General features: G+C 38.9%; 1 protein-coding gene across 1 annotated transcript in view; it reads left to right on the plus strand.

Annotated features, from left to right (window-relative positions):
* The window catches only part of LOC122329281 (plexin-A1-like), a 150,287-nt gene that overhangs the window by 83,134 nt on the left and 39,636 nt on the right, over window positions 1-27,517 (plus strand). Inside the window, exons 4-8 of the mRNA XM_043225500.1 lie at window positions 9,696-9,827; window positions 23,107-23,207; window positions 23,757-23,880; window positions 24,291-24,444; window positions 24,528-24,627. Coding sequence (XP_043081435.1) covers window positions 9,696-9,827; window positions 23,107-23,207; window positions 23,757-23,880; window positions 24,291-24,444; window positions 24,528-24,627 — 611 coding nt within the window. The remainder of the gene's footprint in view (window positions 1-9,695; window positions 9,828-23,106; window positions 23,208-23,756; window positions 23,881-24,290; window positions 24,445-24,527; window positions 24,628-27,517) is intronic.

Here is a 27,517-nt window from a genome sequence, read left to right on the forward strand (position 1 = left end):
TTTAAACATTATTATTATTATTAAATGGCAGCTAACACGAGTACAATTTAATGTATACATTTTGTATGACGTATCCAAAAAGCAAGTAACGTATATGTCAGGATTGAAATATTTAGTAGAAATGTAAAAAGCTCATGTAAAGTTACTTATCATTTGTGGTTGAGAAAATAGTTTTGAGCATGTTAACTTACTCGTTGAGGTTGAGAATTTATTTATTTATTTTATTCATCTTATTGATTAGATTTCATGGCCAAACCTTCCCTTCAAGTTGAGGATTGGTTGAGGCATTATTTGTTTGCGTATAAACCATACCTTTTGAAAATGAATTGCTTAAAGTTTCACTACAAATTGCAATCAGCATAAATGCTCTCTTAGACCATAATTATATAGTCACGGTAAATGGAATTTTTAGTATACAGCAGTATGAAACCAAACTGGTTTATGCCTCGGCCGTGTTTGCATTTGCATCAAATTTAATATAGCACGTGCTCACTGAGGGTATCACTAACAGCTTCTCCCGCTACCTTTTCTCACAATATTCTTTAGCAAAAACAAAACAAAACAACTTGCCTTCCTATTTGTAGGGGTAGCATAACACTAACATGAACATAGTTAGCCTTCCTCTTGATGATGCTAGCATAACTGCTTCTAGAAAGCTAGCTTTCCTCTCAATAATGTTACTGTAACAAAGCTAGCATACTATTAGCATTAGCATAACACAACATAAGGTTGTGACCGTCCCTTATGTTTATACCAGAGCACAGACATAGAGTGCTGGTTGAACAAATTGTTAGCTAGACGAGGTTTTTCAAACAACAAGCTCTTTCTGATTTAGACTCCCAAAAGGGGACACGTAATGAACAGCTAACAGAAAAAAAAACACATGTTACCTGCGCAGCTAATCTATAGAGGTAATTGGAAAGGAAGCATGTTCATTCATGTTCAGTCTGTCCTGCAGTTCTCTCGTGTAAATGGAGATGCATCCAGAGCATCTAACGTTAACATCGTTTAGCCGTTTCTTCAGGGACGGCTCTTTGTAGTGAAACACTCTTGTTTGCGCCCCTCTGGCATTTCACGCTGCATAGAATGTTCTCTCGGGTCCGCAGGATTCCATTTGGCGTTGGTCAGCTCTGCGGAATGTCGATGTTGATGATGTTTCTGTGAGAAATATGTGGAAACGGATAAGCATCTTTGAAATGTGCTCTTTTGCGCCGAGGGTCTATATGGAAGGTTAAGTGTCTCGATGTGCATTGACATTTACAGTAGGCGAGCAGCTTAATTGGCAACACACACTTAGCCACCTCCGCGAGCGTACGCACATAAACATTTTCAAATTTAATTCCAATCCGTCTGTGAAATTTATGAGCTAAATGGAACATTGAATAACCCACTTCAGATCTATAGACGAACACTCGTGTCTAAGAATGACTTGCAGGTATTAGTTACGCAGAGATGTATGTTAATGTATAAGCATATTACATCTTTAGACATCTCCATTGCCCGTGACACACTTTTTAATCGAAGGAGCTTATTTTCAAATTTTCAAGTGCTGCTTTTTACAGCCAGTTCGCTTTCAAATAAAGCGCTTTTACCCTTTCATAAACCTTAAAGACTCATATCGATCCTGTTTGTACTGGTTTTTATAAGATGTCATGAACTGTTTTATATGACTTTGGTCTAAAGTAAATAGCCAATGAAATGCTCCCTTTTTAGGTTTGTGATTAGTTCCAACTCCCAAAAAGTAGCCAATGTACAATATATAATAATAATGTTTACCATTTCCATCAGTCTTAGTTCTGGCTGACGGCAGTGCTTTGCTTTACAGGAGAAGGCTTCACTGGGATTATTTTGACCTGCTTACCCTCTGCAGATTGTATCTTGCATCTCTCTCTCTCTAGTTTTCAAGCACCGCCAGGTAGTTTGTCCCTGCGGAGCCCATCCTCAAGTGATCCTCTTCCTCTGAGCTCAAATGCTGTGTTTTTTTGTGTGCTCAGGTATGTCAGATTGTCTTGCAGGGGTGAGATTGTGAAAATGCCGCGTTCTCTCTCTCTTAGCTTTGATGTGTCAAGTACGTTCACATCCTTATGGGAGAGTTTTTGTTTGGCTTTGTCAGTATTATTCCCTCACTCCATTGTTGCAGATGGCATTTCGGTGACACTTGCTGAGAACCGCCATTGAGGATTACAGACCCGTGTCAAACAGCATAGCTTGTCGCGTGGAGTGTGACCCTTAAAAGTGACGCAAGGTTTGGGCAAATATTTTGAGAACCTGATTGCACCATAAGTATGCTAAAAATGTAGCTTGCTATGCTCTGATTCCGATGCTGTCCCATATTTTGGCTTTAAGGAATTTGTTGAGCTTGCAATCGTGGGAGTGTGTTAACATTTAGTCAAGCATCTGTTTGTGGAAAATAACTTTAGCCGGATGTGTCACCTGCTCCATTGTTATGCTGTTTTAAACTTTTCTATATGGTAAAATTTGGCTAACACATAATATATTACAGTATATTTTGATAGTCCACATTAGACATTCTAGTAACTATAAGTAGGTTTGCAACCACATAATTCTCATTAATTTGCAACTACATGACTACTTGCTGTTAGGGTTCCTTACATTTCTATATAATTTTTCTAGACATTCAATGTGCTTTACATTGTGTGTTTGTGTGTAGGGGGGTATATAGGTTGTGAACCGATCAAAATAAAGTGTTAGCAGACAATGTACTAATACTCTGACTGGTAGTTGACATCTAGTTGCAAAGTTAGTTACTTATACTAATATATTGAAGTTTACAATTAAACTGACAAAATTTGACAGCTGAGACTGTTTAAAAAAAAAAAAAAAAAAAAATTTATTGTGACTTTCAACAATATTTAAGTGCATCCGATATGGAGTTGTGCTCGTAGGAGCCATGTAGGTTGAAATCCGAAAAACAATTCCTGATTTTCCCATTTATTTTAGACCTAAATGTTGAGGAAGATGCCTTGAGAGAACAAATTTTTTGTGCAAGCGATAACCCAAGTCATGAGTTGATGAAGTTGTGGCATTTGTGTTCACAAACGAGCTGTTTGAATCCCCATTTAGCATTCAGAGATGATGTATAGGCAGACGTGATGTGTAGTTAAAGAAATCGTCGCCGGAGGCTTCCCTAATGACTATTGGTATTGCAGTGTTATGCTGAGCTCCATAGCATCCCATTTATTCAATATTTTTGTCCGTAGCTCGCTCTTGTCAGAGGTTTGAGTGTATGAGAAGTGGCCTGGCAGTTCCAGCGTGCAGCTTGTGACAAATGGAGATGACTTAGGAGTTGCTTTCATACTCACTGCAGGGCAAACTCCCATTTTTTCCACCTAGTTTTAAGCGCGCAGTCTGTCTTGCTTGACTGCCGGTGTGCGTCTGTTGTGTCAAGAGGACCTGAAGGGGGGAGGGGGGGAGTCTGAGAAAGAAAGATAGAGCGCAAGAGAGAGCGGATGGCGGAAAGACGACAAGTAGGAAAATAGAAATGAAATTCCTCGCAATGCTCCGAGGAGCCTTCGAACCCGGGGCCAAATCAGATATTGCAAGGGAAGTGGAACGAGCTTGAATGAGCTTGAGCTGCTATCTGTTGCACAAACTGTCATAATGAAACGTTTACGGCTGGGGTTAGAAAATAGGAGCTTTGAGGCCACCGTCTAGAGACCTCTATGATTAGCCCGTTCTCCCTTCGCCCCGCTTTCTGAGCCTGCCTAGTTCCCAATGCCCACGAGGTGCACTTGTTTTCCCCGTAAAACCCATCTGGGCCGATGAGTATATTTTGTCTGTGCCGCATAACAGAGTTGTCCCTCGGTGAGGACTGTGAGTCTCTCCGTGGCTTTCAGGGTTTTGACCTGCTTCCTCCAGTACACAAGTTGTTTTTGCATCTTCAGGATGAGAATTAGCATAGCTTGACAGTTGAGCTGTGTTTAATTAGCATGTCTAAGTCCTCCTCTGTTGAAGCATCTGGTGGGTAAAAATGGTTTAGTTAGTACACAAGCTATGAAGATACTGAACTAAAGGCCATTGGACAGATCTATCTATCCATTTATCCATCCATCCATCCAGTTTTTTCTATCTATGGTTCTTATGTATCTATTTATCTTTCTTATCTTTCTATCGTTCTGAGGTTTTATCTGTCACTCCATCATTCTGTCATTCTATCATTCTATCGTTCTGTTGTTCATGACAGTAATACAATTGGATATTACCATGTGTAATTAAGTATCAACTAAAGCAGCATACATCTGATATCAATCAATAATGGCATGGTGCCAATATATTGAGCATCCTTGGCCAAATAAGACAAATATAACCTACAAAATCATTAGCAGCAGTGTTGGCAAATACATCTCTTTCCATTTCGAGTCTTACCTATAGCTGAAAAATGTATTTTTTCATCTTGTTATCTGCAGTGCTGAATCTGTTCACCACCGTTGTTGCGTAAGCCTCGTCTGCATGTCCCAGGGGAGCTCCCTGAGTCTCTTCCTCCAGGCTCGCCTGGGTTCTTCTCAGGGGAACAAGCCAGGACGGACAGTGGTGGCAGCGTGTCGGACCAGTGCAGGCCCAGCGTGGGCCTTCCGTCTCATTAATTAGCCAGTGATTGTGCTCAATCAGATGCAGATCTTTACTTCAAGGGCTGCATATCAAAGGCAGGAATCTGGCGGCTGGTTTATTATTCACAGGGAGACCTAGTTATGTCAAGAGCATGCGAGTGGAGCTTGTAGCAGCGGCGGGGGTGAGTGGCGGAGGAGATGCTGTACCCATGGAGAGCCTGAAAGATTAAAAAGGGTGGAGGCTGAGACATGCCTGCTGCTCTCCGGGGACCGAGCATCGACTCCCCTTCTTCCTTTATTATTTCCCCCTCTTCTCTTGCTCGCTCCGTCTTTCCCCCTTATCATTTAGTCACCGCGATGCCGCACACGACAACACAAAGACCGAACAGATGCGACATTGATCTTCAGCGTCTCCAGCTGGATTATACCCCTGGTTTATTCAAGCCATTCAAGCATGCAAAGATCCAACCCTGCTCCTGTTTCCTTGTCTTATTAATGATGAAACTCACCGGGGAGTGGGCATTGGGTCTCCGGGAGCCGCGCAGTGGTGTGCCATCATCGTGCCCACTGGGACTGTCTGTCCACGGCTGCTTTTTGGCCGGCGTCCTATAACGAGAGCAGCAGCATGGCAGAGAAAGATGATTAATTTCACAGAGTAATCTGTCACGCTGATCAAGCCCAGTGAGTTTGTGTGTACCAGGTTCTGTTCTTGCCGGCAAGATGCAGACTGTGAAGTCAGCAGGTGCCATGGGAAGTCTTGGATGCCCTCCAGAAAAGGGTCAAAGAGGCTGGAGATGCTCGCACTAAGCGACTCTTCCTGCAAAACCGTTATTCTCAAGGCCTTTAGAAATTACGGCAATATTGTATTGGAAGTAGCAGAGTTGAGCAAAATTCAATATTGTGTAATTGACTTTTTTATAAGTGGGCTTTTAAGGTATGTATATAGAAATGTATAGTGCTCAAAGATCAAAATTGGATAAGTGGGCTTTTAAGATACAGATATATATCTACAACTTTTTCTCAAACTCCTGATTTGCTGCTTATTATTTAATAGGAAACTACCTGTTAAGTTTGATGAACAGTAGAGTGCCAAGAACTAAACCTTGAGGAACCCTGTGTCAGTGGAGCAGTGGTAGATTTATACCCTTGTAAAGTGACAGATTTGTCATGGTAAATCATGGCAAACTGTGTCAAATGCAGAACTGAGATGGAGAAGAATAAAGATGTTCATTGATCCTGAATCTATGGACAGAAGAATGTCATTAACCACATAAAAAGGGCTGTTTCAGTGCCATGAGTTGGAAGAAATCCTGTCTGGAAAGCTTAAAAAAGACCATAATCTAAATTTGATCACAATTGTAAGAGAGCGGAGACCCACTGCATCAGATGTCAAGGAGGAGATGGAAAGGAATGGATCAGTGTGACAGGATCACAAAATATTCCATGCAAGGCTATTTATTCCAAACTTTTTGAGTGAAGAGAGTAGTCTAGAAATAATTTTGCTTACTTCCATCGAAATTTGAGCTACAGTTCTATATTTCATGTACCCAAATTCAAATTTAGTATTTAACTGGATATTAAAATGCATTTTCAATTTAAATCTGAGTGGTGCACAAATGCTGGTATATAGAGGGCAATGTGGACATAAGGCACGCTAAATTGAATCGGCAAACTGGCTATGGACACTTCCAAAATGCATCAAAATGTGTTCCAAAACTGTTTTTATTTTTTTTGTTGTCCTACGTTTTTTTTAAAAGAGCTCTAATGATTTTTCCTTTGCAATATTATAGCTTCATTTCCTCTGAACACCCAGTTGAGGATGATGTGCAAATACTGAGGTCAAACTCCAGCAGCAGCAAAAAGTGTCCATGGAATAGCCAGCATGCTTTCAGTCCTGCAATTCAGCTCAGCATCCTTTATTGATCATACTCCAGCGCGTTGATGTCAAGACACGAAACGTCCGAGAGCGACCTCATGGTCCGCACATTATCCGTGGCTGAGAGGGCACTAATGAAATTGGATTCAGGCTCATCTGGAAAGTGCCCTCCTGTTTGATTTAATTAGCCAAATGTCTCTGCTCCCCATCCAAGCTGGAGTAAAATGATTTTCAACAACGGAGAGCTGATGGGTCACCGCAGTCTCCGGCAAAGAAACGCCTGGGTTTCGTGACAAAATTCCTGTCAATCATTCACTCCACCAAAGCTCTCAATGTATTTCAGTGTACACAGAAATTTTCAGCTGCCCGTGAGGGACAACTTTCTTTTTCTTTCCTTTTTCCCATGTGAAGGGTTACATAAGAGACAGCCACTAGCTCTTTAATGTCTAGGACAGTTTATCATTGCACCCACTGTTGACCTCATCAATGTCGTAGGGTCACATACAAATTCAGATGTGCTTTAGCGGAGACGTTGACGAGATTGAAAAGGCCAGACCTGTTTCAATTTGCTCTAAAGCCGTCAGTAGTGACCCTTCAATGAACCCTAGTCCACCTTAATTATGGTTCGTCCATAGACCAGCATTAAGGAAGACTGCAGGGCTCTGTTTCTTAATTTATAGGTTCCTATTTTAGGTTATTACCCAATGCGCTCATTATGTGCAGTCTGCAGGAGGAGGCTAGACACGGTTGCTTCTGTCCTGAAATGATTCTGTCATGACTTACTGTAATGGGACCATAAACATCAGAAGATAATGTAAGTAGCAATCATGAAACATATTCATCTAATAAGACGGTGTGAATTCAATATTTGTTTAGGTCTGAATTATTTGAGTGCGGCACATAGAGAAGTCGTCCCCAAGGACGTTTGGTCATTTTTGTTTTAAAGGTGAAGTGTCAATTTTTTTGCATTCTACAAAATACTAGACTCTCTGTTGACCCCCGTGGTTGAAACATGACACTGCAAGTTACTTGTTATTTATTGTTTCCTAGGAAGTGATTGAACGTTGCATGTAAAGCAGAGATAGTAGCAGTAACCCTCCAGACTATGGTGTATTGGGATTCAGCTGCAGTCAGTGGAGAATTGGATTTGTTTTTGTTTTTTCACCTTCCAACTTTTATTTCTCCAGACACCTTTTTTAAGGCAGCGTGAGACAGAGAGTTCTCTAGCTCTTGCTGCTGCTTCCTGTTAAGCGAAAGATGGGCCATCTGCCAAAAATCTGCAATTTGAAGAGTCATTGCACAATTACGTCAATCTGCACGACTCTGAAAAAGGGCGGAGAAATGCAGATGGCAACTCTTGCTCACCCTTGAAGAACAATTATATATGTTTATCCCATTTAATCATTTTCATATGGCAGAGAAACGTGCAAGGGACTTGCCAGTTGTACTGTCCTGCTACTCCACATATTAGGCAGAGGATTGCAGTAAACCAAAGCATAGCAGTGGGCAATATTTTTAGATTAGTATTCTTGCTCCATGCGGCTAAAGCATCTCCCTCCTGAAGTGCGTTCTCCTGCATGGACACAGGGGAACATCCTTTCTCTCTGTCTTCCATCTCTCGTCCCACTGCAGGAACTTCAGCGTTACTTGGCAAGAGTTCCAGAAGCATTGGCTGAGGGAGAGGATGTGCTGTCCTTGAGCTGTTATCTGCCACTACTTCATAATGAACCGTATCCCGTGGGAGTAATGCTCAATGAAGTGATGGGGGGGGGAGTCGGACAACAGACTCCAACTCCCAGACTGCTTTGCTGTCTTTTGAGCCTCCATCATACACTGAGCAACAATATAAAGGGTTCTTATAATCATGCAACACACTGAATTAAAATGATAACAAAAATATAATAGAAAAATATCTTTAAATATGTTTCTTAATAACATAAAAATGTTTAAAATTCTAATAGTTGCTAAGAGTAGACTTATTTATTTACTACTAAACATTTTTTTTTTGTACCATTTTATTTAAAACCTTCACTGTATTCTAAAACCAACAATATAGCAGTTTAAATATGATTTAAATTAACAAATAAATAAAAATTGGTTCATGACAGAAATGTAAAACTGTCCCGGTATATGAAATATCTGAAAATGAATAATAATAACAACAGCAATATTAATAGTTGCAGTAATTATTATTATTATTAAGGCTAACTCATGCACTACTGAATATTGTTCTCTCTTTGCATTGGTGGATTCAATATTTTGTCTTACTAATTATGCTAAATATTTATCTAACAATAAATAAATACATGAGTTTTTTAAATGCGATTCTAAAGATCTTTTCTTCAAAATCACCACAAAAAATGTGGAAAACTCTGTCCAATTCTGTCCATGCCAATCGTGACTTTCTCCATAGAACTATTATTCTATAAATATAGCAGTTTACATGAGGTTATGTCGGGCAACTTTAGGTTTTAGTTAAAGACAAGAAGTGCTGATTAAGTTGTCTCTATTTTCAGATGTTTGTAGGTGTAATTTTAGTCCTCATGATCCGGCTGCAGGGTTTGACCACAAATAGGCCTGTCGACTCCCAGGTGTGGGCTGCTAAAAACTTCCTGCAACTCTTTGGCTATGTGATGTGAACCTTTATGAAGTGCTTTAGCGGCTTCTGTGTTTTTGTAAGTGGGTCGTCCGGTGCTCTGGTGTACTCAGGTGCTTCAGGCACTCTCTTCATTAGCGATGGGGTGGTGTCAGAGGGCCCAGGTAATGCGCTCCCACGGCGCTTGCGAAGGGGATGGTCATTAATCAGCGGGACACGGCACCGGAGCTGAGCACATCATTAGGCCCTGAAACACCACGGGATGCGGGGGTCACGCTCCCCTGACCCTGCATCAATAAGGCCAGGGAGGAGGGTATGACTCTGGGTGATGCTCGGGTGGGCCAAATAGAGGAAGGATGCAGAAAAAAAAAGAAGCTGTGTGGTTATTATTGACCAAGATCTATTTTAGCATCGGTCGAGACCAGAGTTACTCCCCTTTTAAGCATCAATGTGAAACCTGCAGAGTTAAATGACTGTATTATGTAGCTTAAAGAGACACCAAACCAAAAAAACCTTATGACAGTTTCCATTATAAACCTATTTTTCTACCTACTAGAAGGCAGAATGCTGCACAAAGCGATCAGCCAATCAGATCACAGCCAATCTGGACAATGCTTGAGGTGTATTAAATGTCTGTCTTCTCTGTTTCTTTCAGATCTTGGTGAACTCCATTACCCAGCCTGCACTGCTGTATGAGAACGTGGTGGTGAGCGAAGGGAACCAAATTTTGAGGGACATGCTGTTCAGCCCTGACCATCAATACATCTACACACTCACAGATAAAGAGGTAAGACTTCAGGGAGTGTGCTGTTTGACATTGATGGTCCTAGGCTTTTATTTGGATAGAATGTTCTGAGGAGTCCGACGGACAAACAGTGTGGTTTGCACCTGAGTCCCCAAAGACGCCAAACAGAGAAGAAAGCACACATACACAGAATGAAAGTACAAGTTTAAAGACATTTTTAACCCCAAAAAACAGCTCCATAGTAGCTGTTTGCCTTTATTTTTATTTTTTGTTTTATTTATGCATTTGCCGTACTCTTTTACTCTTTTATGCTAAGTGGATTATTTATCTTTTTATTATTTTCATTTGATCCTTCCATTGATTCCCTGGCAACAGAACCCATGACTTTGGAGTTGCAAGCACCATTCAGTACGTTTATATTACTGAGACAATGGAAGTACCTACATGGGCACTTGTTTGCGGCCTTTCCTTTGCCATCTTGTCCAAGTTTTATTTGAAAATACAATTAAATTTTTTTGTAATTTTTTTTTTAGCATGATCATATATTTTGTCTAAAAATGAAGCCTAATTTAAAGCTTGTATTATTACTATTATTATTGTTGTTATTATTATTACTTACTGCATTCTAATGAGAATTAGCAAATTTTCCACTAAAATTATCATTAGAATGCACTAAGTAGTAGTAATAATAATAATAATAGTGCTGGTCAAATAGATTAATCATTGTCCAAAATAAATGTTTGTTTACATGCCGTATTTACTTTGAATATAGAAATAAACACGTGAATATTTGATATATTTACATAATTATGTGTGTGTAATATTTTTCATATAAGAAAATTAGAAGCGACAAAGAAAAAGCGCCTTCAGTATCTGAGAGTGCTAAGTATCGAAAGTTCACAGACAATCATAGTTATGGATTTTTCTTTTCTTTTTTTTTTGTCAGCATTATTGCCATTTGATTATTACTGATGAGCTCATAGACGCTGTCAGTTTTAATGAACTGCTTTCACAGTAATATACAGATCTATTTCCACATATCAGATATTTAGTCCGGTTCTGAAAACATAACTGACTGTTTACATCAAATTCATATCATAAAAGTATATGCAAGTGTATTCAACGGTTCTGTGAGCTGTAGGGCAAACAAAGACAAAGCGCACATGAAAGTCTGTCAGTACATGAGCTTCGTACATCTAATACATACTGCATTACAAACAGAAATGAAAGCATAGAAGTAAAAGACTAAAATAACAGCGAGTGGAAGTCAAGCAACACACGCGCGTCTCACAGCGCTTATTCTGTCACGTTTGTCTCTAGCACACACGTCATATGCGGGGGAAAAAGCCAAGATTAGATTTAGAGACAAGTGAGTATGAATATGACATCATGGGTTATAATCGATTACGGTCTGTGCGATCATCAAACGCAGAATCGTCCAAGTCTGCATCGCGATGCATCAATATAAATATACATATAAACATACAAAGTGCACACACATTACGTACTTTTATTTTTACTTTTATTTTGAGTGCGATTAATCGTGATTAATTGATTTGACAGCACTAAGTAATTATAATAAGAATTTTGCTACTCTACAGTCCTTATCTGGCCAAAGAAATATTTTTGGTCAAGAAATGGACTTGGCTTTTTCTGAATGTATGAATATTGAAAATTCTGGTCTATTATTAGAAAGAAAAGCTGATCCGGATGCGTGTTCTTCAACTGTGCTGTACTGTTTCTTTATTCTGCACAGATTCACATGATGAATTAGACTGTGTGTGTGTGTGTGCGCACGCATGTGTGAGCATGTGTGAAAAAGAGAGACCCAGAACGTCTCCTGATTGTCTGCATGTGATATTCGACACTGTGTCAGCCCCCTTCCCACTTTTACACACACATACACACAAGCAGCGGCGCCTGTGGTAATTCACCACTTATCAGAGAAAATTGAGGAAGGGCTTCTCTGATCTTTTCTGATGGAAAAGAAAGCGTCCAAACCCCCGTCACCCCCACCATCCCCCGTTTCACTCAGACCCAGGGCTGGAGAATTCTCTCTCCTCTTTTTCTCCTTCCGTTGCGCTCCTTCCTTTGTTTTCCTCTCGCCTTTTTCTTTGTGCTTTCATGTTCTCCTCACTAAGGGCTGATTGGAGTGCTTCCTGTCTTCCTCTCATTAAAGGGCATTTCCTTCATCACCGTAACCCCATTCACTCTCCGCTAGCCCACACCGCCTCTGATTAGAGCGCCAGGCTCAAAAAAAGACCTTAACTGCGATCAAATCCGAACCTGGAGCATTTATTCTGCCGTTTAATGTCAGCGATTAAGAGGAAATACATGTGACAGAATCACTGCAAACATTTGAATAATTTAACACGTTATTTTCAGATGTTCCTGCTGAGGAAAATACATAAGAGCTTTTAGAGTGGAAATAGTGAGAAACTCTCATGGAAGTTCTCGCTGGTGCGATGTAGATGCCTGTTTGGCCATGGTTTGCCCCATTACCCTTAGGTATTCATGATAAAGCAGAAGAGAGAAGAACATATTCGTAATGTCTACCATGCCAGTGTTGTGCATTATGAAGATAACGGAGTGCATTATGAAGCAATTCTTAACTGCCTTGATGAATCACTAAAAACCTGTCATAAATATTTTTGAATCAGTTTTCACCCCAAAAATGAGAAGGAAAAATAAGACATTTGACTATATTTATACTATATAACATGTATTCATTTATTTCTTGGAGAATTTAGTTGTGAATTATGCATATTTATTTATAATTATTAAAAAAACATTATTGTGGTATTCTCATGCAGAAAAACATACAAAGGTCCTAATTAATTTTGTAAAAATTGTTATTTTGATACTTAAAATATTTGTATATTATGGTATTATTTGTTCTGCCTTCATGATGATGTCAAAGGGGGAAAAATCTAAATTGTAAGGGAGCTTAAAAATTTATCAAAATGAAAAATATAAAACAACATAAAATATTTGAATGCATTGTGTGTGTGTGTGTGTGTGTGTGTGTATAAAATGTATATACTGTTGATTACATTATAATCATAACATATTGTAATTGAAGCTACAGTTAAAATACATTGTATTACTTACCTATTCATAGCTACACCTTTACAAAGTCTAATGCATTATGAATGGATTGCGTTATGCTCTGTAAAGATGGCCTCATGAATAGATAAGTATTATAATGTATTATAACTACTATCAGTTATTTACAAGAACATGCAACTTATTCTAAGGCCATTATAGATGCATTAAGAATGCATTATCAATACATTATGTATACAGGCTTCATTGTAAGTGTTACTCAATATTCATTTGCTAATAATTGATTTTTGGTGAACAAGATCTCTCTAGCTCAATTGGCACATAGAAGAGTTCAACCGTACACCAGAGGTAAACAGACAATGAGAAAAACGTCCAGTCATACGGGAGCTGACCTCAAATCACTCTGTAATTTACAAACCAAGCCCAACCTCTGACCTTTAACCTCACCGGGACCCTTAGATGGAAGATCCAGATTTGTTTTCTGTGGAGTACAGCTGTTCACAAAGCTGTTTTGTATGAGAGACTTAGACTTTGATTTAAGGACCTATATTGACGATGCTAGATGATTTCGTCTTTCCTTCGAATTTATTTACTTTAATGGTTTCCGGTACACACACACCTACCTACCTAGACGTACATAAACATGTTAGCTGCCCCTCCACTGCGATCCATCAGCGCTTGGCGATAATTGTTTTTAATGTATCCACGTCTTCAGCTGGAAAATGTTCTGTAATTGGTATAGATGGTCTCTGTATGAGTGCCTCTGATACGGGCGCTGTGTAGATTGCATGTTGAGAGGGCGGGCTTGATAACCCTTCAACACATTAACTTAGTTCGAGGAGCGTTAGGCTAACGTTCTTTAAATGGAGCCGTGTGTATTCGCTCTGCGCTCGGACTGATATTGATTTAAGTGCAGCCGTAAATGGCTTTGTTGGGAAAGAAGGTTTTATGGAGGAAGAATATTTGAACTATTACACAAACGAGGGGGAGGAAGTGCTTCTCTCACAGGAAGTTGTGTACATAGCACTAGTGGTGGCCACACAGAGCGATGAACTGTCTCTCTGGAGGTTGAAAGGCATTGTAATAGAGATGAGAGCAGTGTTGCTGCGGTCAGCGTGCGGCTGAGAATGGAAAACCCTGAAGGTCAGATCATAGCCACGCATGGAAGGGAAGCAGACAGACAGACTTTGATTTCTTTAGTTTATTTATTTTTTTAAATGTTAATTCGTAGTTTCAGTGCGTGTTAAAAATGTTTGAAAAACAAATTCAAAGAAAATTAAAACTGTATAGACATAACAATAATGACAATTACTTAAATGCATACAATTATTTAAAAAATCTAACAAAAAATCTAATTAAAATATCAATAAATACACAGAAGATCTTAATCGATCCACGCCATATCTACAGTGTGAAGACTAGACTTAGTTTTTTTATTTACATTTTTTTTGCATGCACACGTAAAGGGCTAGTGATGCAGTTTTTGTCGCCTGAATAGCACATGCACTACCTGGTCTACTTTGTACGCGCAGGTCGCATATGCGCATTTACATAGTTTTGCCCTAATCAGTTGTTCCACAAGGTGGTAGCACTGGCCTGGGCCATTCTTTCACAGTAGAAATTGAACAAAAACAATGATATAAACAAAACAGCTACTGCATCAACAGACAGGCGCAAGACAGCAGCAACTTTAGTTTCAAAAAAGCACATTTTTACCAATCAAATCTTCTGGGGAAAAATAGAGGAGGCATTGGACAAAGATGGTGTGCATGTGTTGCAGAGGCAGCATGGTACGCAAATCAAACTTTACGGTTCAGGGGGCAATTTCCAAATGGAGGTGATCATTCCTTTCCTCTTCAAGTGGGGACTTTGGACTGAACAGGTTGTCACGGAACATCCCAGCTGAAGATAATGAGGAAATTATGTCTCCCTTTGCCAAATGCACACCAAACAACTAAATAATGGCATGCATGTGCCCTGTTCACTCTAAAGTCACCACTCCAGGGAAATAGGAATGATCACTTCCATTTGGAATTTGCTGTACTGAACTGTGCGGTTCAGTCCGCGTACTGTACCACCCCTAATGGCTCAGCCACCTGCGTTCATGCACGCTATCAAACTGTTCAGCTGTATGCATACGCTAGTGAATGCGTAAAAAAAAATTAAGTACAGTAGTCAACATTTGAAGTGGATAAAAATCTTTCAGCAAAATTTTCCTAAACATAAAACCAAAATGCTCTCTTGTCTCAGTACAATTTAAAATGTTGTTAACATGTTTACTACTCTATATTTGGGCTTAAGTCTGTGGGATTTAGGAAAAGTAGTAGCAGTCTTTTTTTTCAACAAACCACATGATTTGAGATATATTTCATATATATAAATCAACCGATATGGAAAGAGTTGAGCTCTAAAGTAGTAATAGATGCTGGAAAGCAAGAAAGAAGCAAACAAACGAAACAATACAATACGGTATTAACTGGTTTATTAGATTCAGGTGGTCTCCCGGTCTGGTCAGCTGACTAGTGTTGTGTCAAGACTGGGAGACCAGTTAGAACAGGTGGAAAACATAAAATCAGCTCAGGCTGGTTTAAACAGGTTTTTATCAGCAGGCTTTAGGCTTTTGTTCCTAAATGATCGATATCATAGTCATGATTTCGCAATTTATTTAAAGCATTCTGAATAAAATCAAGTCCCCATCGTGCATTGTTTCCCACATTTTTTGTCACCCAGACGTACTTCACGTTATGCAATCTAAAATGTACCACGATTGCCATTTTAATTACTATTTTAAAGTGCAAGTGTGTTGAAATGCATGCTGGTTGATTGTGTCCACCTGCAGTGCTTCGTCATACGACTTTGGACGGACAAGATGAGCAGAATGAGTTTCACAGGCTGCTCTTTCTCCGTCTGAAGCCGCTGCACACCAAGACCCAGAGGACCGAGAGAAAGAGAGAAGTGGAAATTAATTGGTTTGAAGCAATTTGTTCTGTCTTCTTTCCTTCATCTATCTTTTTTCTTTTCTTTCTCCCCTCTCTTTTAAGTGGTCCTCCTCCTATGGAGGAAGGAGTCAATGGGAGAGGTGCCCCAGGGGTCATTTTCTTTCAAATAGCGAGTCCTCTCTCTCCCTCTCGCTCCGTCTCGCTGAGATATTGCCGACTCTTTGAGAACTGACAGCGGTCGTGGGAGATAGATTGTGATTGGATCACTCCAGCTTCCTTGCAGCCATCTTTCATTAATTTTTCGCTCCCCACATTCACTTCTTTCCCTGTTTATCGTAATCGGAGGCATCTCGCCATCTCTCTTGTCAACAGCACCGGCTAACAAGCCTCAGTCGACGTCCCTCTAGTCTGAGTCACACATTTTTTTTTTTTTTTTTCTCCAGGTTTTATTATGTTTGAGGAGGTGGATGGCCGTCGACCGGCGTTCTCTCGTGAAAGACTGAGATGTTATTGTTCCCCTTTGAATCTAGCGAGGAGAAATTCTGAAGACAATCCGTAAACACAATCACACCGTAATCCGACGTTCCTATCCGCCCCACATTTTAATATGTTGGCTTCCGTACCTCAGGCTTACAGAGATATCACACCGCATTAGAGAAGAGACCAGGACCTTAATGTTCAGTGATATTGCTGTTTCTTTCCCTCGTTTCTTGCTGATCTCGGGGAAGATGCGTTGTATGTCGTCCACGTCTGTCTCCCCTTTTGCTCCCTACGTTTTTTTTTCTCCATTTGTATCTCTTCATTGGATAATAGAAACGGCAGGCGGAGGCGCATGTTGTGCCTCAAACATCAAAAACTCCATTTCGTCGGGTTGACAGAACAATTTTCCATTTCCCATATTCACACCCACTTAATTAAAAGTTGCTGATAGCCCCGGCATCTCTCTCCGCCGCTCTGGGGTCTCCGGGAAGACATAAAGCTGTCCCGTACTAAGCGAGAAGAAACTTCGATTAGCGTTAGCTTGATTTAAACAGCGCTCACTGCTGTTCGGACGATAAAGTTTACAACGTTTATCTGAGGCTGGGAGGAATTTCTGAAAAAAAAAGTCCATCAATGGATTTGTCAGTTTGGTATATTGCTCGTGTAGTTTGGGGAGATATTGTTTATGCTTTTTGGGTGACTCATGAAACCTGTCAAGAATGTGTCCGGCTTGTATTTCACATCAAATTGAAAGGAAAGAAATGTGAAATTATATTCGGCTTGGAGAAAATGATTTGGTTTACTTTTTTGTTCAATGCGCGACATTGTTTTTATAATGAAGTGCTTTCGCCCACAAAAATCTCATCATACTGTAATCTCAGTATAATCTGATTTCAACAAAATATCAAATTTTCATTACTATAGTGCCGAAGAATATAAATTGTAATTGCTACAGTGAATAAGAATATAGATTATAACTTATTTTTCTAGGTTTTTTTTTATCCGTTTTGAAATTCACAGTGCAATCAGTCCTATAGGCTTTTTAATATTTCTTAATTCAATATTAGTGACAGTTATGATTTCAAGAGTTTTAGTATATTTTAGATTATATTCTTATTTTTAGTTTTTGTTTGTTTTAAATACACATTTTTGGTATGAAATCTGATTTGGACTTCTCTGTTTCTATGAGATTGACTCCTTCACCCAACTTTCAACAGCGGCACTTGGCTCCATCATCAAGTATAATGCCCAGTGTATGTCCGCTGTGGGAGCGTATGTGGGTTTGAAAGCATGTGTGTATATTTGTACATGCGTATCACTCCCTCTGTTCAAAGCGTTTGATCATAGCGACAGTGCTTGCATTGTTTCCTCACATAGCTGCACCTCGTGGCCTCTGTGTAACACAGTACAGTAAGGAAACTCTACACGGCTCTCTCGCTCTCTGAAGGTCAGTGTTTTTCTGTACTGCTCTATCAGAGAGCCGAGAGGAAGTATCAGCTGGCTGTAATCTGATTTGTGTGGCGGACGTCTTAATATAGGCAACGTGACAAGACGGAAGGAGAAACTGCCAGCTTTTCAGATCACTGTATGTGTGTGTGTGTGTGTGTGTGTGTGTTGAGGCAGTTCTGGATGTATACGCTACGCATCACAAGTTTAGACCGAATTTAATAACATTTTACCGTGAAGTTGCATGCATAAATGCGTTAATCAGTTGTATAGATTGATATAAATTGCGATGACATTAATTGCTCAAAAATGTTTTTTTTTTTTTTTGTCAAATGTAAATATATATTTAATTTTTCATTTTTATGCAGTGTACATATATATTAATAATTTTATTAAAATATACAAATGACCTTTTATACTTTAAAAATATTTCTAACTATATTCTAGATCAGATCAAATATTTTTTTCTTATAATATATATCTATATATTATTTATATATAAATAATTATTCTCTCATTGCCCTAGGGAAGTGGCGGCCCTTCCATTTGAACTTATGCAAGACTCGAAATTGTGGAAACTGTAAAATAATAAACAATGTGCATGCGTGCTAAAATGACTGGTAGTGTAAACGCAACCATACTTGCTGCAATTAAAACCGCATCACAGTTCACCTCACAGCTGGACAAAGCCATTTATGGCTCATAATTTTCTTTCTTTTCTAGTTTGTCCTCTCTGCTAGCCTTTTTTCCCCCTATTCCATCGTTTTACAACACTCAATTTGTTCTTTTTTTCCTTCTCACCATGATTTTACTGAGGAGCTCATCCAGACGTGACATAGTGACCAAGTGAGCCATTCCAGAGCCCAGGTGTTGCCATGGTGATATCCATAAACCATGCACATTGCACACACACACACACACACACACACACACACACACAAATCCTTGAATGTGTGCTGGTATTGATAAAGCAGGAGGTGTATTGAGCTCATAGCTGGAGACTCTAACGACATGTTTGCGTTCAATAACACTCTGCCCCGTGAAGGCCGTTTCTTCTCACATATTTGCCCTGCAAGAAACAAGGGAGGAAATTTGAGTTGGAATTAGCATTTGGCAGACATTTATTGGAGGTAAAGTAAAGAGCTAAATAAGACAGGAAAATTAAGTGACTAAAATACAAAACATTAATTATGTTTTATTATTTGTTTATCACATTAACAAGCAGTTGCTTTATATAACCCAGGCACAAGCTACCATTTAAAACTAATTATAGAGTAATTTAGGTATGGAACCAAAATTGATTTTAAACTATGAGCTGTAGATTATATCTGTGTCCAAGTCTGTGACAAATATGATGGCAGGTCTTTAGAGGCAGTGACGTACGGTTCATTCAGAGGGGGCGGAGTCTGAATGTCAGCACACTGTGATAATTAGATAGACTGTTGATTATACTGTCAAGTCAGTGCCTTGGAAAGTATTTCTGATGTAATAAAACCTTCTTTTGATGGTCTTTTGCCACTTTATTAATGAAAAAACAGTAGAAAGAGAGAACAGGACATTGCCAGAGAAACAAACGGGCAGATTTGAACCTACATGTCCCAGTTTTTCTAATAAACATCCTGCTTTATAAATACTATCGATTTGCAAGGCAAATCATAACATCAAAATCTGATGATTCAAATGAGAAAAAAAAATGTAGTACAAACGTTAATGCTTAGTGAAAAGGATTCTATTCATGATGCTATTTGCAAAACTAAAATTTTGACTTTGAAACATTTTTTTATTATGATATGCTATGATATTATAGTGTGTGAATGTATGTATGTGTGTGTATAATTTTTTTATTATAAAGATATTTAAGAAATTATTTTATTCAGCAAGGATGCTGTAAAGTGAGAGTAAATATATAATAATGTCTTTCGAATTTTACTATGCTTGACACTTTTTTTTTATTATATTTAGCAAGGACCCATTAAAGCAAATACATAAAATTAATGGTCACAACATATTTTAATTTAAAATAAATTTTATCAACTTTCAAAGAAAATCGAATGATTTTGAGTACCCCCTTCCAATCCAAATACGTTTTTTAATTATTTCTTAAAGAAAACTCACTGCCCTCACTGCAATAGCTCTGCAAGGTTACTCTATTCATGGAAACGTGCTATTACATGCTGCTACATTAAGCATAATGTATAAAGAACACTCTCCCCCTTCAGTAGCTTAATGCAATAATTGCACACAAGGTTTATGCGAGCAACAAAATAAGAATTTACAGTCATTTTATTTGTTAAACGGCAACAACAAAAAATAAAAACAAAACAAAGCGGTTAAAGGGAAGTGAAACAAATATGCCGACCTGCCGACAAACGGCATTTTATTGCGTTTCAATTGATTTGCAGGCAGAGGTGTGAATATTTAGACTTAGCTTCACATATTAACTAGCAGTTCAGATCTGGTGTTACAGGTGTGTTTCATCAGTTATTCAGCCACAGATGTTGCATCTCAGGATGCTGTTTATCACCGAAACAGTGTTCAGGATGACCCCATCACCCTGATTCAGATTAAGCATGGACATATACCCCACAGGGCTTTCATGGATTTGATGGCGATAAATAATTTATGTTTGGTGGGGGAGGCATTCTTTAAGAAATGTAACCTATATGAGCAGAGCTTTACTTCTGCAGCTGGGCTTAATGTGGCTCTGGAGCAACAAGTACTGTCACCGTGTACCAAGAGACGACCTGCAAATGGTTTTGGCTGCATGCTATCTCTCTTTCTCTCATTTTCTTTCTTTTTTTTCATCCATCCTCTCCCTCTAGGCTGTGTCTGGCTTCCTGGCCATGATCTATGGTTTCATCTGCCATTTCTTCTTTTGTGCGTGGCCAAATGGAAGATAGATGAACGGGGAGGGCTTAGAAGGGGGCGTTAAAAGAAAGAAAAGGCCTCCTAGTCTAGAAAGTTTGCTCTTTCTAAATTAGGCAGTGTCATTTTTTGGGGGGGCGGGGGGAAGAGTGGCAAAAGAATGACCTATTCATTTGCCGTGTGTTCACAGAAAATGTGTGCTCTCTCTCTGAGGTGTGTGTTTTGGGGATGAAAAAATAAGCCATCGATCATCACAGCCACCTTTAGAGCATGACCAATTTTTTGGCCCAAATTGCACAGATGGCGCAATTACATGCACTGGGTTTGTCCAAACCCCACACAGAATAAAGAAAACACACCAACCTCAATTACATCTGCACAAACCTTCTCAGATATTCACCGTTTCAATTCTGACGGGGATCTGAGAACTACAAATGTGTCTGTGGTCAGTAGTGACACATTAAGCGAAAATATATTTATTTTTGTTCAATCTTTTTTAGATTATATTTAGTTAAACGTTTTTTGTATTTTTTTTTTTAGTTCAGTCAAAAAACATTTTTATATTTATTTTTAACCAGTTTGATTTATATTATTAATTTATACATTTATTCATTCATTTGTTCATTTTTCTTGTTTTGTTTTTTTATATTTAATTTTTTGTACCATCGTGGCAATAGTTTAAGTATGCCTTTACTCATTTTATTTTATTAGTTTCTTGTTTTTTTGTTTGTTTATTTATTTGTTAAATTGGGCGTCTCTTAACTTTTTCCTCTCTCCTGCTCTCTCTGATTGAGATACTTTTCCATTGTGACCCAAATGCCTCGTGCCAGATGTTATTTATATTTAATATACCCCTTGCTTCTCCTCCTCCTCTTGTAGAGAGATGAATGGTTTCTCTTTCAGCCGTTTAAATAGAGAAGGATGAGACCTCTCTCTCTCTCTCTCCTATGAATGGCTGCTGTATAATAGTCTCCAGCCCTGACGTTTAAACAAAGAGCAGAGGTAGGACACAATGCTCAACTCTCCGATTGGAAAATTGGCTTAATTGAAATGTTCCAGACGTTGTTCGCTCCCCACCCCAACAAAGAACTACAATCTCTCTTTTTTTTTTAAGGCCAACCCCAAAAACCAGAACCGCAACATCTATGTATTTGATATGTCAAACTGTTGCATCAGTACTGTATCATCACCCATTTTCATTTTCTGTATTTTTTGTCTTTTAATCCTTTTGCTTTGAATATCAGAACTGTTGCTCTCTCTCTCTCTCTCTCTCTCTCTCTCTCTCTCTCTCTCTCTCTCACTCACTCACTCACTCACTCACTCACTCACTCTCTCTCTCCCTCGAGATCCACTGAGTGTCCGGACAGCTGATCGAATGCTGGTCAGACATTTATGATTGCTGAATGCAATTCTATGAAAGTAGACATGTGTAGGTGGCTGGCAATATTTCTCAGCATGTTTCAGCCAGCTGTTCTCTCTGTTGGACTTTGTAATATGTTGTATGCAAGATGTCTGTGTGAATGAGTAACTGTGTGTTTGTTGAACTGCTGACAGTGATGGTGAATGTGGCAACCTCTGTTTTGCACCGCAGTGCTCAGAATATCACATAGCACTCTGTAAGCATCAAGCAGGTTGATCATTAGATATTTCCATCTGTCTGTCTTGTCGGCATGGCGCTAGCCATGCTGTACTTGTGCCTTTGATCCCAGGGATTGCTAAAATGTATACATTGAATGCGATAAAAGTGTCGATAAAAGTGTCTGCAAAATGTGTGAGTGTAAAGCAAAAATAAAAATGTGTGAATGAAAACGCAACTGCTAGATGCTAACACCGTTTGTTTCCATTGTCAAGCTCTTTACTTTTTGTGCTCTTTTTAAAAATGGAGGATAAAATTATGGTATATAACAATTTGCAACAGATTGAAAAAAAAAAAACACTGTTACTTACAGCCTCAAAGATGATAGGACAATATTTGGCTGAGCACAACCTATGCATGGGACATAATTCGGCAAGGAGCTGCAATACCAAACATAGATGCCAACAAAGATGTAAAACTTACAGACTGCGGCTTTTAACTCATATTTTGGTTATTGCCACTAATATACCCCAGAAACATAACATAACATAAGTCTATTGATTTTAAGACTCTGCCATTAACGTGTCGCTAAGCTAATGGCTCGCAGCTAGCAAATACTAAGAGCAAAATACTTTCTAACATTAGTTTTATTTTTTGTTTGTTTTGCTTATTTGCTTGTTAAATGCAAAACTATTTTCTGCGGCCAATAATAGCTTGCGACAGATGAATCTCGTGAGCCTAACTTAAATTTTTGATACAGGGCATTTAGAGCAGAAACCAGTCAGACTCTGTCGTTAGCATGTTGCTAAGCTAATGGCGCACAGCTAACAAATACTGAGTGGAAAAGTGTTTTTCTTGGTTTTAACTGTAGTTGGAGATACAAATCCATATTGAAATAAGAACCAGTGAGATTTAGTTGACTAATAGTGAGCGTGGTTTGTGTGTTTAGGTGAGCCGGGTGCCGGTGGAGAGCTGTGAGCAGTACAGCAGCTGTAGCGAGTGTCTGGCTTCTGGTGATCCCCACTGCGGCTGGTGTGTCCTGCACAGCGTGTGAGTATCAGCACCTCCTGACCCCACAGCTGCTCACACACACGTACATGTGCGTTTACACGGCTATATGAATCGGGACATACTGTAGACTGTATTGTTTAATGTAAGGCTAATTGCTATGCTGACACTAGGGCGTTATGTAACAAGTTTCCAGCGACAATGTATCTGTCTGAAAAATGCTTAGCTATGAGACAATAACAGCCAAGCAGAACATATTGTTTAATATATTACTTGGACCAGTAAGGAAAAGAGAAACCAAAGCAAGATTCAAAATTGCATTCTAAGTATGTACTTTTTAATTAGCTAAATTAATTAATTTATTCATTACTTTTTGTTGTTATAAATCTAATGCAGCAAGATTCTTGGTATACTAATTTTGTTTGTTGTTATGTTTGAACACCACTGAAGTTTTATTCATCACACCACAAAGTGTTATTCCAAATCTAATCAGCTTACTAATAAAGTATGCACTTGATCGCTCTGGTTGATTGTTCTTAGAAATTGATTATAATGTTTTTGTCCCCCCTGCTGAGTAATATTTGTGTTTAGATGTTCACGTAAGGACCGCTGTGAGCGAGCTGATGAGCCGCAGCGTTTTGCCTCCAGACTGGAGCAGTGCGTCCGACTCACGGTGCAGCCCAACAACATTTCAGTCACCATGTCTGAAGTTCAGGCAAGTGTTTGTGAATGAAAGCTATGATAGGATTATGATATGAATCATTGAAAACATGTTGGGAGGTGGTTTGAGGTGGATTTTGGCCATATTTAATAACAGGATAAATGTAAATGTAGAAACTTAATTTCCTGTAAAGCTGCTTTGCAAATGAATGTAGCATTTACATAGATAGATAGATAGATAGATAGATAGATTTTTGTCCCATTTTCATCTCTTCTAATTTCCATCAACAAGAGCCTCATAGGAAATGTGATATAGATGCTACACGGTTAAAAATATCCAGATCTTATATGAAATATCCTATCTTGATATGAAAGTCCAGGTGTTTTTTTGAACAAATGTTCAGTGTTTGTCATGCCAAAAAAAGACTGAAAGTGAAACGTTCCTTTCTGTGTTGGGTTCTGCAGCTGGTTCTTCAGGCTCAGAACGTCCCCAGTCTGTCTGCGGGCGTTAACTGCTCATTTGAGGACTATACTGAGACGGAGGGACACATCATGGGGGGACGCATATACTGTCTGTCCCCCTCCGCAAGAGAGATCGCTCCCATAACACGCAACCAGGGTAAGGCGACACGCGCACACTCCTTTAAAAGCCTCCTAAAGCTTGTTAGAAAGCGCTGAAGCTCACCGTGTGTCTGCTGGCAGGTGACAAGCGGGTGGTGAAGCTCTATCTGAAATCCAAGGAGACGGGGAAGAAGTTTGCCAGTGTGGATTTTGTCTTCTACAACTGCAGTGTCCATCAGTCGTAAGTCTCGAACGGCAAAGAGAGAAGGCAGCTTCCTGTCGTCTAACTCTCTTCCTCTTTCTTTTATTCAAACTAAGACAAGTGTATTTTTATGGGACCATGCTCTGTGTGTGTGTGTGTGTTTACTGCTTCCGAGTGAGAGAGAGATGTTATTTTTGTGTGCCGTTAGCAGTTTTTCGCTGAGATCAGGGATGAGATCAGACTTTTAATGTCATTTTATTAACGACTCATGAGCAATCCTGACTTCAGCCGTCCAGCTTTACTGCTCATGAGTTATATACCTGCAGTTCTTACATCACTTGCTCTCTCTCTCTTTTTCACATTTAAATCCATCATTCCTGTGTTCTCGGATCAATGACAAATAAAGATACCATAAATGATGGGAAGAAAAAAACATTAAAAAAGCTAGGTTAAAGTGCATGTACAAAATTTGTTTTCATTTTTATTTCCTACTTTTATCAAATTATATGGCTATTATAAATGCCAAATGGTGTAAAAATTAACAAACACATAAGTTTACGTATACTTTGCTTATATCTTAAATAAGAAAGTGTAATCATCTAAACTTAAAGTTCAGCGAGTTTGTCACATTTTCTATTTCAGGAGTTTAATTTTCAGCTTTCAGTTTATTTCTTTTAATAGTTTATATAGACATAAAAAAATGCTAAAAATGACAAAACCACAAATAACAACCACACTTCAGCTAACAATAACAATAAAACATTTAAAAAAATATTTAAAATATTAATAAAATGTATCTCAGGAATATTAAAATAACACTGATTTGGGGGAACGTGGTATTTAAATAATAATAATATCCTAAAACAAAGTCGCATCACTTCTTATTCATTTTAAAATGTTTTATTTAGTACTATTTTAACATTTATATTTATGCTTTTAAACAATGCATTTACTGAATAATTCCATTTGTTCCTGTATTTTTAATGGGACTTTATTGTGCCACCTTTATTATGGACGTTTTTTGTGCCCCACAAGTTGAATTGATAACATGTTCATCGTATTAGAGGTGTATATGATTCATTTATATAGTTTTGAAATAATAATGTCATTGAGCCTCTTCACAAACTATACTGTTCCCACCACCATTTCATTCTCTTGACCTTATTTCCAGTCTCTTTCCTTCTCACACTCTGTCCCATGGCTCCCACTCTCTCTTCTCTTCCTCTTCTTATCCCGCCTCTCTCCGGATAGACAACAGGTTGTGCTCCGGGCAGGAGCGACTCCAGATGTTTGGAGCTCCAGTGTCTCCTGTCCTCTCCTACTCTCATTCATTAAGTCAGTCTGTGTGCTTTCTCTACCTCAGCGTGCTTTACATTAGCATGGCACTGTCCCATTAGCGACACAGCCACTTCATCTAAAGCTGGACGCGATGAAGTGCTCACCTGGTGCTCCTTGTGTGTGTGTGTGTGTGTGTGTGTGTGTGTGTGTGTGTGTGTGTGTGTGTGTGTGCGTGCGCGCGTGACTAAGGCACACAATTTGGCTCTAGTGATCACAGGGTCTCTGTTCTGTGTGTGTGTGTGTGTGTGTGTGTGTGTGTGGCAGAGGGGTGCCTGCTTGGCACGGCAAATTACCCTGCTAGCTATTTACATGCAGCGTAACAATATTAGAGTTTAGCATGAGACAGGGGGAGGGGACGACTTAATCGAGCATGCGAGGGGCCCGATGCATTTTTAACAAGAGGAGCACGGAGTGAATAAGGAGGGAAAATCGGAAAAAAGACAGATAGATGGTGGCTTTTGTTGAAGCGATAAAGCACTCGCAAGGCTGAAAGGTTAGCAGCAGCTCACACATTTTAATATGAAAAGAGCCCATGCGTGTGGCACAGGAGACACTGTTGAATAGGCCCTCCTTTCTCTCTCTCTCTCTCTGTGTGTGTGTGTGTGTGTGTGTGTGTGTGTGTGTGTGTGTGTTAAAGCCTCAGGTCTGGCACTACTTAATTGTGACATATGATTTCCTTGAGACCTCTCGTCACTGTCGTTGTTTGCCAAGTTTGCTTAGCAGTATTATACTGGCATGTTAAATAATATATATATTTAGAGATTTGCACATATAAACAATTGTCTTTAGTTTTAATAATAATGATGATGATAATTATATATTTTTTATTACTTTTTGGAGGTTTGCACTACATTGAGCTTTATCGTTATAAAATATCCACATGTCAAATATATAAAGTACACTAACACATTCTATTTTTGTTTACATTTGAATAAAAGCAATAATAGAACCACTAAATCTACATTTATGAAAATAATTAAAAATAAATATACATTTATTTTTAATGTGTAACATATTTAATGTATTTTATTTGCTATAATTTTTTATGGTGCCATAATTTCAGTACATATTATTATTATTAATTTGTCACTATATATTTTTTATTATTAAAATTTATTTTTTATTTTGTGGTATTTAGGGGGAAAAGAAAGAAAAGCATATTTTGTCACAAAATAGTTTGATTAGTTTCCACGCTTGTCAGTAAAGAGGATGACATGGCACTTTTGAGGTGCGTGTCAGTGGTGATGGGTTGTAATGTAGGTGCCTCTTCAGGAAGTAAGATCTGAATAATACAAGATCAAAGTGTGCCAATGTGACATTCATTAGCGGTTGCTTCCCTGCGCCTCTCTCTCTTTTTTTCCCTCCTCTTTCTTCCCCTCTCTTTCTTCCTCTAGTCAGTTTTGCTCCGCTCTCTTTCCTTTTTCTCTCCTCTCTGTTCCTTTTTTGTCCCGCATCCTTGTTTTTCTTCTTTTCTCACCCTATTTTTCACTCCTCCCTCTTAGAATCTCTCTATTTCTCTTCGTCAGGTTCAGCCAGTCCTTTAATTCAGCAGCTCTTGTGTCTCATGTAGTCGGAGCAGAGCGAGGAGAAA

Source organism: Puntigrus tetrazona, chromosome 23 (genome assembly GCF_018831695.1).
Source record: "Puntigrus tetrazona isolate hp1 chromosome 23, ASM1883169v1, whole genome shotgun sequence".
NCBI lineage: Eukaryota > Metazoa > Chordata > Actinopteri > Cypriniformes > Cyprinidae > Puntigrus > Puntigrus tetrazona.